The sequence below is a fragment of the Perca flavescens genome, chromosome 5 (genome assembly GCF_004354835.1).
Source record: "Perca flavescens isolate YP-PL-M2 chromosome 5, PFLA_1.0, whole genome shotgun sequence".
Classification (NCBI taxonomy): domain Eukaryota; kingdom Metazoa; phylum Chordata; class Actinopteri; order Perciformes; family Percidae; genus Perca; species Perca flavescens.
In genome coordinates this window covers 20,067,679-20,081,818 of record NC_041335.1, presented here as the reverse complement: position 1 = coordinate 20,081,818, position 14,140 = coordinate 20,067,679, and the positions used below count along the sequence as shown (strand labels likewise).

The window sequence follows — 14,140 nt, the reverse complement described above, 5'->3', positions numbered from 1 at the left end:
TCCCCCAGAGCAAGCGGACTAAGGGGCATTTCCCTTAAACGGGTCAATCAGCCTATCACATTATACATGATCTGCTTTGATGCTTCCTCTTCTGTTCTCCCTCCTCTGTCCTCATCGCTGCGCGGGAACAGCGGCCCGCACGGCTCTCCCATCCTGACTGACATTTGCTCTGTAGCCTATCCAGCCACCCACCACCACCACCACCACCACCACCCGTCTTTCTGTCAAGAATCATCCACACACAGAGAGCATTGTGTCGAGGAGGCTCCGGTCGGTGCGTGTCAACTGAGCCTCTGAGAGAGAGAGAGAGAGAGAGAGAGAGAGAGAGAGAGAGAGAGAGAGAGATATCCTCCTTGGCACACACTCGTCAGTGTGGCAGTGTGATTTTGACTGACTGACAGGGGATTCTGGAGGAAACACACAGGAAAGGGACGACACACACTCCGGTTTGATTTTTTTTTTTCTGTCATCGTTGTCACGGCAGATGGTTTTCTAGCTGTGCCGCCTCTATTTACCTCAGCATCGGATTTTGCTTTATTTCTCCTGTCCTTGATTGGCTGAACCCGAGCTGAACCCAGTCAACCTGGGCCGGGCTGTGGGGCTGTTCAGCGAGCCATATAGCTGAAGTTGGCACCCGAGATGAGCGCCTGGAGACCCGGGAGCGGGGCTCTCTCTTCGCCAGGGACAGGGTCTTGGTCGTGGCGGTGCTGGTGGTGGTGGGTTGTGGTAATCGGTGTGTCAGTGGGCTCTGGAGATCCGTGGATGTCCGCGGAGGCATGCCCGTCGTTTTGTTCTTGCAGCAGCACCAGGATCTCCTGCGTGGACCCGGAGAGGGGTATCAATGCTTTCCCCGTCCTGCAGAGCGAGGCGGAGATGGAGAACATCACCGAAATGTGAGTGTCTCTCATGAGCTCATAATAAGTGGTCCTCTCATATTTATGCCGCTTTTATCAACGGGCTGTATTTTCCAACGCTTTCCAAATAAAGGAATGCCATCCTTTAGCCTACCCCACATTTGCCATTTATGTCTGGAGCTGACAGACACGTTCTGCAAGGAAAGAGCCAGAACCGGTCTAGACATCACATGCATACATTTAAGGCGAATTCACATATACCAGTTTGTATCCTATAAATGCAAGTTCTATTCGTTTAGCCTATTCGGCACCGGATCGGTTCAGACACGCATCATGTAACCTAAAGGCTACATTGCATAACAGACTCATCTGCCATCACGGGGCACATCAGTCTTTCAATACCAGCGTGGAAACAGCCCATTTAAAAAAGAAAGGCTGATAGACCTTATGCTGACCATTAGACAAAGCCCAATCTGTGTGCGGGCGCGTGCGTAGGCTACGTGTGTGAGTGTGTGGAGCGCGACACGCACACCAGACACCACAGTCCAAATATTAGTACAGACACTTCCCAAGATGGCTTATTTGAGTGTATTTAAATGGACCACATAAGCGGAGAGAAATCGATGGCAAGCGATATTTTTACTAGTCAGGCAACATTTTCGGGACGCTGGGTGATAATTCAAGATAAAACATCCCAGTGTGCATTCGAAATGTAGGCTATCCCCTTGTCATAAAACATCATGTGGCCTAGAAATAAACGGTGGCATGTCTAAGCATTTATATTTGAGAGCAATTAAAAGAGGAGAATAAAATGTGGAATTGCTGCAATCTTTTTTGGCAAAGATAAACGGCCTTGTTGATAATGACTTGTCAGAGATGAACTTGGGAGAAGCCTTGGACGCTTTAAATGAGCCAGCAGTTTGGTGAAAAGCATTCACTGAGTGCTTGGCTAATGTAATCAGACAAATTACTGATGACCACTCTAATTCCAAAACGACCTTGCCAAAAAAACAAAAACGGGGAGGTTATTGTGGTATTGGTTAGATATAGCGACTTTATGACGTCTGCAAACACAATTTGACAGAATATAATAGGCTTTCAATGTTATTGTGAATTCCTAAATGTGTGTAAAAACTCAAATAAAGCAGTCTGTGTCATCACAGCCTATGGATTAATGTGTTTAATATAAAAGCTGAGTCAAATCACTCACATTTAGTTCCCTCGAAAGAAAATATCCTCCAGTAGACCTAGTTGAGGAGGTGGGTGTACTAAATGACTGACAGATAACCTCAATCTTGATAATGTTTGTGATATGTTTGGGGTGCCGGCTCCTTGTACAATATTACCACAAGAAAAAACAGAAAGTTGTCTAATAGGTAATAAGCCTTTAATAAAAGGTAAAAAAGACAACATTTATCCCATAACAGAGCACATATACTGATATTATTGCCCACAGGCAATCATAGTAGATTTAGGGGCAAATGGACAGATGTGGGTGTAGTAACTCCACACTTAACTCCTCCCTGCACACTAGGACAAACATGCAGCGTTGCATCCAACCCGATGAAAAACCAGATGGATATATAGTGTGCATGCTCTTAGTATTTGGCATTTACATACATACATAGTTAATTTATTTCTTGAACTGGAACACTGTCTACCTTTTGACTTTATAGCTGATTTACAGGAACCTATCCGCTGAATTTGAAGGCGTAATTGGTGCCCTATTACTGTACTGTACTGTAGATTACAAATAAGATTGTTACCCTAAAAACATTTAGTCTGAATTTAATTTTAGTTGTGTGTGGTTATTGTCAGGCAATTTCAATCTTTCGTGAAAGTTATTTTATGAAATGGTGTGTTGAAGATGCTGCAAAAATGGGTTTAATTTATCTGTGTAAACCACTGTAAAAATGCTGACATTCTGGGTCAGATTCTGGGTCAGATTCTTCACATATCAAATTATATTACTATTTTTTCTACAGTCTGTTTTTTTCAGGCTTTAATTTGACTTTATTTGATAGCGACGGCAGAGAGCTGACAGGATATGAGGGGGAGAAAGAGGAGATGCGATATGCAACAAAAAGGCTTCCATAGTGGGGATGTTGCGATTACTTAGTTATGAGAGACAGAATACAGCATATAATGTGAAATATTGAGCAACAAAAATAAATCTGGCTAAAGGGCCTTCACTACTATATCCATGTAATGATCTTGGAAATCAATTATTCTAATTAGAGATGTTTTTTGTTCCCAGTTGGACACTGTATGTCTACCACAAGAAAAACATTTAATAACTTTGTAATTGAGCCAAACAATACATGCAACAGTAAGACTGAGGGTTTCTGCTGGGACTGTTAGAACATGTTCCCTCTTTAGGTGAGACGGTTCTGGTTTTGTTTAGCTCTGATCTGATCCCAAAACTGTGATATTTGAAAAGTACACATATTGTTTTTCTTTTTTTACTCATTCACATGAAGGAGTTGCCCACAATCATCTCCTGTTGGCCCCTAAACGCATCACGTAACTTGCTCCAGTGCAGCTGAGGAAAAGAGGGAAGAGAGCTGTGCAACTACCGGCTCCCCCCATTTTAGTTGCAGTCCTTCAGGAGTTCATTTTTTAATTTTGAACTCTAATTATATGGGTTTATTATGTCTCTTTGTCTTGTTGAAATGCCTCTGTTTATGCTTCTCTGCTTTAACAAATGAGCCTTCTGACACACACTTGTATTCCCTGACAGTTACATCGCCAACCAGGGCAGCTTCTCCTCCATCAACGACAAAGACCTGCACTACTACAAGAATCTCAGGAACCTGTAAGTTTTTTTTTGTATGGCTTTTACTTCCAAGAAAAACAAACAGTTTGACTCAGGGCAAACATTCAGAGCTATTATCAATAAATTAAATTGCTCATAAATGATTACACACAATGTTGTTAGGTTATACATTTTTATATTCTGTGGCTGTTCTGTTAACATCACATATTGTGTCTAAATGTTCCTGCTTCAAATGTTCAATCGTAGGGCCCTAATATAAGCAGCATTTTTAGGATAGAATCAAGAACAATTTAATTGCATTTTAATGACTTATTTGGCTTGTTTTAATCCACTATATGATATATTGATTTACCTTGCCTTTATTGACAATTATCCTTCTTTGCTTAAGGCAATATATTTTCCATGTCTGTTGTTTTGAAACCCCGCTGTGTTTATTGCAAAGTGTGAGTTGTAGTTACTGTGTTTTGCTATGCATGTGTGTCTCATTTTATTTCTTAATCTAAAACAGAATTTTCTACCAAGCAGCACTTTCCTACAACATAATAATCTGCTAAAACACTACTTAATTTTCCAGGCAATATCCCATTTACTACAGATTAGTACAAAGCATGTCACGCATTGCAAGTGTAAATGCTTTGAATGTGGTCGGATCCAGTGGGAACAAAACACATGTTGTGTTTGAGCTACAGTACACGCCAAAAGTTTGGACACACCTTCTCATTCAAATGCTTTTCCTTTTATTTTCATGACTATTTACATTGTAGATTCTCACTGAAGGCATCAAAACTATGAATGAACTATGAATTTCAAAGTGTGAAATAACTGAAAACATGTCTTATATTTTAGATTCTTCAAAGTAGCCACCCCTTGCTTTTTTATTAATAAGGGAAAAGAAATCCACTAATTAACCCTGACAAAGCACACCTGTGAAGTGAAAACCATTTCAGGTGACTACCTCATGAAGCTCATTGAGAGAACACCAAGGGTTTGTAGAGTTATCAAAAAAAGCAAAGGGTGGCTACTTTGAAGAATCTAAAGACATGACTATATAAGACATGTTTTCAGTTATTTCACACTTTTTTGTTAAGTACATTATTTCGTATGTGTTCATTCATAGTTTTGATGCCTTCAGTGAGAATCTACAATGTAAATAGTCATGAAAATAAAGAAACACATTGAATGAGAAGGTGTGTCCAAACTTTTGGCCTGTACTGTACACTCATAGACAACTGTACCACGTGTCTGAGGAATACTACTACTACACACAATTACACTCTGTCTTGATACTAATATGCTAATATTTTTTTTACAGCTTTGATATTTTTACAGTAATGATTTAAAAAGGTATATTATGCAATGCTTTCCTCAAAATTCAATGTATAAACTAATTCAAAAGTAATCCCTCTCAATCATCACTTATGACTCAAGAAGTGTGTGGTGGTGTCTATCTCCAGAGACCCTGCCCTCTGCCTGTATTTTTTCTTTTCTTTTGGAGAGTCAGTAACTCCCAGCCAATAACAGCGTTTTCATTTCCAACCGCCACTTGGCACCTCACGTCTCATACCGTCGCACAACTTTGACGGAAACAAACCCAGAGAAACAGATAGGATTAGGCTCTACATTCACTCATAATACGACAATGTGGCACCTTCCTGTGGAAGTGTGTGTGTGTGTTTGTTTTTTGGGCTTTAGAACATAACTGCTGTGCAACAATCCAAACTGGTGGTACTTGGTTTCTTTCAATGTGAACAAAAACCTTGCCTGCAGTTATAACCACACACTATCAACCTACGCACATATAACGATGCTAATATCTCCCAGTGTCGGTATTGAGATCACTAAATCTAGGATTAGTGATAAGGCAATAAAAGAACAGAATTTGGGTTGCCAGGTGGTGATTTTTCTAGTGTGTACCTATACACCTCTAGCATGACCTATTAGAAACTGCTATAAAATATATATTTTTAGACTTTATGAAGCTGATCGGGAACCTGAAGTCATGTTTTTGCTGTTGCTGATGTTGCAGTTGTTGGCATGGTTTTGTTCATGGTGACGATGACTCTGTTGTTTGTTTTTGTCTCAGAACGGTGACCAACAGCAGGCTAACATACGTTTCAAAGCTGGCCTTTCAAAACAATATCAAGATACAGTACCTGTAAGTATAAAATGTTCCTTGCTTTCTATTGACGTGACAGCCACTGTGCTGATTCATTTATGACCTTTAGTGAGTACGTTGTTTGATTCAGTTGGGGACAAAACGGTTACAATATTGTTATTTTCTAAAATGTATAGCTAAGTTTCAATTTCATGTATGTATTGTATTATTTATTGTTGAAATGGATGAACAGGAAATGAAATGTAAAAAATACTTATTTGTAACATTATCAAGAGAAAATTAGAAGAAGAAAAAACATATCCTGTGACCAGTTCATGTTCCAAATGAACAGGATTACAGATTGATAGTTATTATTTTCATCAAATGTACCACTTATTTCTTAAAATAAAAATACTTGAGGCTTATTATAATTTATTATTAAAAATGTGCCGTTAGTTTCTGTAACACCAACCTAATATTTTGTGTAGTTTTACAAACGCAATCTCTTTTCCTGATGTTCGATTTACAGGAATCTGAAAGATAACAACCTGTCATCGCTGTCCTGGAGGATATTCAAACACCTTAACATCTCTTATCTGTGAGTTCAATTCAACCTTCTCTATCAGTCTGCCCATCTCTGTGTCTGTCTGCATGTCTGTCTATCTGTTCCTGGCTCTCCCTCTGGTTTACCTCCCAGCATGGAGGTATTATAGGACCTGGAGACAGCGTTCGAGGCGGAGCTCAGTGGCGCATACGTCAAAATAAGTTCTAAACTTCCGGGTTAACTTCCGTGATATGCGGCCCAGTGAATATCCGCAGTAGTGTTTCTCCCGCTAGCTCCACCTGCGAGTTCCTGCTTGGCCCATAGACTTTACTTTGTGGTGACGTCACAGGTTTTAAATTGTTGTCTTGGCTCAAGGGAAGTTTTTTCAAATATAAAAATCCCATGGATTATACATTCAGAATAAAAAGTCATAACAAACCTTGTTGGTGCCCTTTTACAACGGTGGCCTATGGGGAAATTCCGATTGCGATACCCCGAGTGGCCACTGGAAAAAATTGGCGGAAAGGCTGAGCGCTGTTCCTGGGGGGCTGCCTTCCAGTTATCATCAAAGTCTGTAGATGAACATATTCATCTGTGATGTCACCTATATATTTCTGATGTGATGTTACTGCCGCCTGAAGTCCTAGTCTAGTTCCTAGAGCCCGAAAATTATTATTATTTTTGTTTAGAGTTAGGCAACAACTGAGATTAGTTAAAGAGGGCAAGCAGCAATTAACCACCAGGGCGGGGTTGATGTGTGATGACACCTGTCAATAAAGGCAAGAATGTTCATGACTTTGTGTGTGTGTGTGTGTGTGTGTGTGTGTGTGTGTGTGTGTGTAGGATCCTGACAGGGAATCCTCTGCACTGCTCCTGTGAGAACATGTGGATCAAGCTGTTGTTAGGAGAGGAAGCAGACACTCAGGAGCTGCGCTGCATTGAGGACGGAGGAGGACGCAAGCTGCTGTCCAGACTGACACTACCTAACTGTGGTGAGGACACGCCGCATGCATGCACGCACGCACACACACTCGCACACACACACACACACACACACACACACGTGCACACACACACACACACACACACACACACACACACACACACACACACACACACACACACACACACACACACACACACACACACACACACACACACACACACACACACACACACAGTAACGAGCTAGAAAAGACATTCACAAGCTATAGCAGAGTGAAAATTGTTGAAGCACCTGGAGGGTAAACAGTAATACTAATGGTTTGATTATCTGTTCTTATATCTTATCTTATATGTTTTTTATAAACGTGCATGTGTTTAAGTGCAGGACATATACTCATATATGTGACATAAAACTTGTCGGTTCTCACGGGAGGTGTGGGTGATGAACAATTGGAGAAAGTGAAGTTTGTTGTTAAAACCTATGAGAATAACTGTACAAAGAACACATTTCATGCATTAACTACAACAACTGCAGTAATCAGTAATTTATACCAGCTGGTATATGTGAACTTTCACAGGCTAAAACAAGGATGCTGCACACATTGTATTTTACTTATGCAGGACCCTACTTAGCCTGTCTATTGTCATTTATCTACTATGTAGTGCAAAAAGCCAACATGTCTTACACATGAACAAGCAAACAAATTACCACATGAACACATGCATGCACAGTCAGATCCCTGCTTTTATAGAGAAAAATGTAGTGTGGTTTCTGTGAGGTGTCACTAAAAGGCCATCGCATATGATGCATAGCTTAGGTGCCAGATGGAGGAGAGCGGAATGTGTGACCTGCAGAGGAGTGTTTGTGTGTGCTGTGTGAGAGGTTATGACATCTTATAGACTAGTTACAGTCATCTGAGACATTTGCACGTAGGTGTAGAAATGTCACTGTGCAGGACATTATAGAAGCAGAAATAAATTATACTGAGATGGAGTGTTTGTGTCATTCAACACACAGATGACAGTGAGTTTCGAAGATGCTGAGCGGAGAAAATTCACTACATGAATCACAATAAAATGAAGTGTTATGAAGACCATCTGCACTATGTCCTATGGCACTGGTGACCTGCTGTCATGCAGCAGATTTCATTCCCGTTTTTCTTTGAATCATAATGCTTTGTTCATCCAGGAAGGAATTCTTTCTTGACTTAGGGAAAGCTGCAATACTCAAATGCAACAGCAATAGTCACATTTTTATGAGAAATAAAAGACATTTTCCACAGATTTAATTGGGAAAACCTTAATGAGAAACAATATATAGTATTACCATAGGGAATAATGTGCCTACAAACCAGACCATTTTATTTGCAGTACGAGTGCAACAGTGCATATTTACAATGCAAGTGTAATGTCAAGCTAACCAGCAAGTTTGCGGACACTCCTAGACAGACTTCCACAGACCACAATCCTTTTATGTACTTGCTTACAGGAGTGTTTGTCAAGCTTGAATGTATAAATGCCAGCAGTTAATTGATGCTTAATTCTTCGCTTCATTTTCATGAATCTATCTGTGGACTCTCTTCTTAGAATACAGCATAACCTGTCTGTCCAGACTCAGCCTGGATTTGTAGGTTTTTACAAACAAAAATCTGGCTAAAAGTGAGATTTGATAATAATTTAGCGCTTGAGTTCAACCCGAGCAAACAAATTAAAGGCAGATAGTTCCATCCTTTGGGGCAATAAGTCCTGTCAGTTCCAGTTTGTTACTGTACAGTGAGAACATAACGGAATCTTCATGTCTGATATGAATTTATAAAACACACAATATAAGCAGTCAGAAAAGCTTTATAGGACTCAATTGAAATGTAATCAAATTTTCTCTCTCATAAGCCTAAAAGTATTTTTGCCATCTGGTCAAAAATAGCTCAGAGCAGTCGGGCCCAAATAGGACACAAAACAATAAGTTAGCATGCAGGAAGCTAACAATGTCATTGATAACTCCTATTTATCCGTCCCTTCTGCCTCCCTTCCATTAGCGGAAGTTATTTTTGGCATTAGCACAGTTACAGCAGGGCCCCTGGAGAGGTGGGCAGGGGACCCCCAGGCAGTGTGACATATGAGGAGGAGGACATGGTGGAGCAGGGGTGACAAATAATGCCCCAGGGCTAACAGTGATACACCAAAATCTATCTTTTCTCTCTCATTCCCCCTCTTTACTAATAACTTTCCGTCTCTCTGTCTGTTTGCATGTCTGGCTTTTTGTACTGCTACAACATTTCTGAGTGACATATGAGGAAGGCACAAAGCAGAGGAAGTGCCCAACGATGCCCTCGGGCTGACACTGATCTCTTAGGCCACCCGCATATGTCTCTCGGCCGGTTTCTCTCGGTGTTTACTGCTGGAACTGCCCTTGAAAAGGCTGGCAAACACTGCTGACCTATACAAAACTTAAAAAAAAAAAAAAAAAAAATGCTGCTCTGATGTAACTGCAGCCCCATGCTTGAAAATAAGTGGGCTGTGTCACTCAGCAAAAATGTTGGTGTTTGAACAGCTGCAGGTATTAAAACACTCCCACTCAGTTGTTTGTTAATAAAATGATTAAAACTATAAAAACCTTGAAACTCCCCACTCTTGTTTAATTCCCTTTAACAACTATCTCTTAAATTGTAAAATAACTTCATGGTCATGCTCGTTAATGTGAAAACCAAGACATTTAGGGTTTTCTATCATCACACCTATACCTTAGGTTTATGTGGCTAAAATCTGCTATCTGTTAAATGATCCAAATGTTAATAATCGAAACCAGCTGTCACGAGCAAAGGTGCTTTTCTTCCCATGTGCAATGGAAATGACAGCAGATTGATTGCCGGACCTCTGCTGGTCACATCCCAGCGCTGGTGCCCTCTGTCTTCATCTGTCTCCCTCTCTGTCTTTCTGTCTGTCCATTTGTCTCGCTGGAATCAGGTTTTATTCCCCTTTTCCTTAATTATTGTTCAAGTATTATTTCCTCTGCTCTCATCTTTCCTTCTGACACCATCTCACGTCTAAAGACAACCATCCCACATCTAACGTTAAAGACATAATATGTAAAGACTAGGGATCTTGCAGGGTCACAAATTGCAAGTCTACAACTACATTCGTTTTTAAAAGATTTAACCAAGCTAGCTAGTGCTAGCATTAGCTGGTAGCTTAAGGAATCCACTGGTAAAACTCCCGTTGGATGACGCGCTTCAGAAGGGTTGAAAATCGGCAACTTTCCCTCTTTAGTGTTTAGCTTAGCATGGCGCCATATCAACCATGAACAACACTGGCTCTAGCTGTTTACTGCTTCCTGTTTGGTGCTGGAGGGAGCGCACCAATTGGTTTTTGACTATGTTAACTTCACTGCCAAAATTTAAAACTTACGATAATATCAAAAGCGTTTGATTTTGTCGGAAAATCAAGGCGGAAAAAAGACTCGGACTGAGTTTTATGACCACCTTACATGGAAATGATTGAGACACGGTAGCACGCCCCAACTCTAGCAAGGCTCTCACAATTTCATTCCGATATTGGAAATTAGTCTGCGACAGTGGAATCGCTTGAAAAGTCATTTGGTGTAAGGTAGGCATGCCTTTGGTGTACTGTGCTCTTACAGTTGCATGTCTAACACAAATGCAGCCCTTAGGCACAGACTTGAGCAGTAAATGGCAGTACACACAGACCAAAAAGCCAGATGGCTCCTGTGTCTGTGGGCAGTAGATGCTATGTGTAAAGATGGAATACTGTGCAGTTTTATTTATGTAATTTAGCAGTGGTCCATCACGTGACAAGAATGAGGCATTGCTGAACCAGCTCAGTATCATGAGGAATTATGTCCATGTTAGACAGTTACACGCCTCACGATTTACGTCCAATGCAAATGCAGGAAGCAGTGTGTCCTTAAGAGAGGTGGAGCATAATGGTGTGGAGGTCGAGATAACGGATGGGCATGTCTGCCTTTCATACAAATAACTTTTTTTTTTTCAAATCAACCATTAATGTTTTTTTAGTAGCCTGAACAAACCATACATTAGCCTTAATGTATTTGCAATAATAAACAATGTCTCTAACCCCAATATATATATATATATATATATATATATATATATATATATATATATATATATATATATATATATATATATATATATATATATATACACATATAAAAGAGCGACAAATACAGACAAGGCAGGTATTGACAGATTTGAGGAAAATAAAAACCTACAAATGATTTGACGTCAAGAGTCAGACAGTCAACTTGACTGACATCAGTTTAGATTTTGGCTTTCAAGGCTGCTTATCCAGTCCTGCCTCCCATTCAACATTCTATTTTTTCTGCCTTCTTTGAGCACAAATGAATCCCTCATAATGCATTTACAGTCTCCACTGTGCGCGAACAACAGAAAAATACAGAGGTTTTGTGTTGTGTGACTTTTCAGCACATTTCATTCTGCCCCTGTTCTGTATTTTGTGAAAGATTTCTCTCTCTCTCTCTCGCCTGCTTCTGCCTCTCATCAGAAATCACCGCATCTCCATGGTGGATAGGCTGGAGCCTTACATAATAACTGTGAACACTTCTCTGAACATCATGTGGATGTGCCTATTGTGGCACATAACAAGAGCTGACCACAATGACACCTCCAACAATGACGCTGAAGTATTTTGGGGTGCATTGCGCAGAGGTTTCAATCCAGAGCGGATGTTTTGCTTTAAAATATGAGCTGTGAGCAGCAATTCAGCTCCACATCACCAGGGCATATCCCTGATGCTGTGCTTGTTATTCACAGCCCATTCATAACACATGCTCCTGGTGAATGAAGGTAATCTGAATTTAAGGAGTGTCAAGGACTGGCATATACTGAGTGCTCAGTCTGATCTCAATAAGTGGCGTATGTATGACACGACAATTCGTATGCCATTTTGCCGTGTTATCAAGACGCATAATCGCTTTTTAACGTGTTTGTCAACGCCTTTTGGCCTCCATTGACTTACATTAAGTGTCAATTTACGTTGTAGCGAGTAGTATGAAAGCCCGAAAATCCGCATAGGGAGGTTGGTTGGGGTGGTGGATGGGATCAAACAAGACAGAACTTTAACCCAGAGGCCTGGGGATCATGTCATGTTTCCTAAACCCAACCGTCTCTTTCTTCTTTTCCTAAACCCAACCCCGTTATTATTTTCCTAAAGCCAACCGTCTGAAAAGCGATTATGCGTCTTGATAATACGGCAAAATGGCATACGAATTGGCATGTCATACATACGCCACATATTGCGATCAGTCTGCAACCCGTCCGCTGTATACGGCGCAGACATACATGCGGATAGCTCCAAATTAATTTATTAATTTATTCATTTTCTTTATTCACAATACCACTTGAAACATTACAATAATACAGCTGGGGGGGTACACGATTAATTGGGTAGAGTGAATGGGTCCCCCAAAGAAGCTAGAAAAGCTTATAGGTGGGGGCACATGATTCAATAAAAAGTAGTGGTACAGACTATAGAATACACAATTACCACAAATGATGATGACTAGTTGCACGCGAGAGGCGCACCAGTACATACATAACATTACATACACATACAATCATACACATACATCCCAGTAGTCCATGAAAAAAAGTTTTATATTAGATGTAGGTTAATAAGAAATATTTTTTTAGTTGTCTTTTAAAGTTGGAGATAAAGGGCAACACCTTGAGGCCATCATCAATCACGTTCCAAATCTGCGGCCCCCTACAGACAACACTCATACTGGCGCACACATGGCGGTGACATTTTCCTAATATAAGTGGTTTGATTCTCGTTTGGTAGGTATGCTGGGGGCTGGAGATAGGAACAAGACTACTCAATCTCAATCTAAATGCGTACAGATAACACACCACTTTGCTTTAGAAAGTGGCGTGTATGTTTACGCGAAGTCATGATGTCACGTTTTATTTTATTTTATTTATTTATTTGACAGGGACATTGCACAACAAATGTGTTGCACAGACCAGAGATAGCTACAAGCTAATTTTCATCTGTAGTCCCTGGGCAGAGGCAAAGCAGTTATATACAGTGGATGATGAGCATTCCTGCTAATAAGTTCATTCAATATAAAATACAGATAAAATACAAATACAGCACCTACACACGGATCACCTCAACAGACATGCAATGTCAATATTTACAGTATGTACAACTGTTACAGTTTTTTTGTTTTTAATTTTTTTAATTTTATTATTGCCTACCTAAAATTTAAACAGTACCCTAATTTACCAGTTTTGTATTAATGATCACAAATCTGACCGTCTTTCAACCACTTCTTGAGGTTAACTTTAAACTGTTACTGAGTAACACTCTCTAGAACAACAACTGGCAACAAATTCCACATCCCTGCGGCTTTCACAGAAAAGCAGTTCTGCCCAAAAGTAGAGGATCAATCTCGTCTAGAAGAGGCTCGCGTAGTTCTAATACCTGCCTCTTCACAAGGTTTCACAAACTTTCTCAGGGACTGTGGGGCCAAATTATGAAGAATCTTGTATACTAAACTAACATTTGAAAACACAACGAAATTATCAAACGTTAATAATTTATATTTCTTCACAATGTTACAGTGATGGTATGAAAAAGGTTTTTTATCTAAGATTTTAAGTGCCTGCTTGTACAAGCTTTGAAGCGGCTGTAACGCAGAATTGGTTGAAAGAGTCAATTTGTGATGCAATAAGTAAGATGAGAAAATATCATTGCATGGATATAAAGCTTAGCAGCATCTGTGCTCATTTGAGGACGAATATATCTAAACTGTGATAAATTAAATTTAACAGTTTTTATCAATTTTGAAATATGCTAACGATAGTGTCCTATCCAACACAACGCCTAAATACTTGACCGACTCAACTTCCTGAATCCTTGTA

The 14,140-nt window shown here is 40.1% G+C and overlaps 1 protein-coding gene across 1 annotated transcript in view; it reads left to right on the top strand.

The window, feature by feature from the left end:
* Window positions 1-264: 264 nt before the first annotated feature.
* ntrk2a (neurotrophic tyrosine kinase, receptor, type 2a) overlaps window positions 265-14,140 on the top strand; it is a 98,929-nt gene continuing 85,053 nt past the window's right edge. The window contains exons 1-5 of the mRNA XM_028579131.1: window positions 265-893; window positions 3,595-3,669; window positions 5,714-5,785; window positions 6,255-6,323; window positions 7,113-7,261. Coding sequence (XP_028434932.1) covers window positions 640-893; window positions 3,595-3,669; window positions 5,714-5,785; window positions 6,255-6,323; window positions 7,113-7,261 — 619 coding nt within the window. The 5' untranslated portion in view covers window positions 265-639. The remainder of the gene's footprint in view (window positions 894-3,594; window positions 3,670-5,713; window positions 5,786-6,254; window positions 6,324-7,112; window positions 7,262-14,140) is intronic.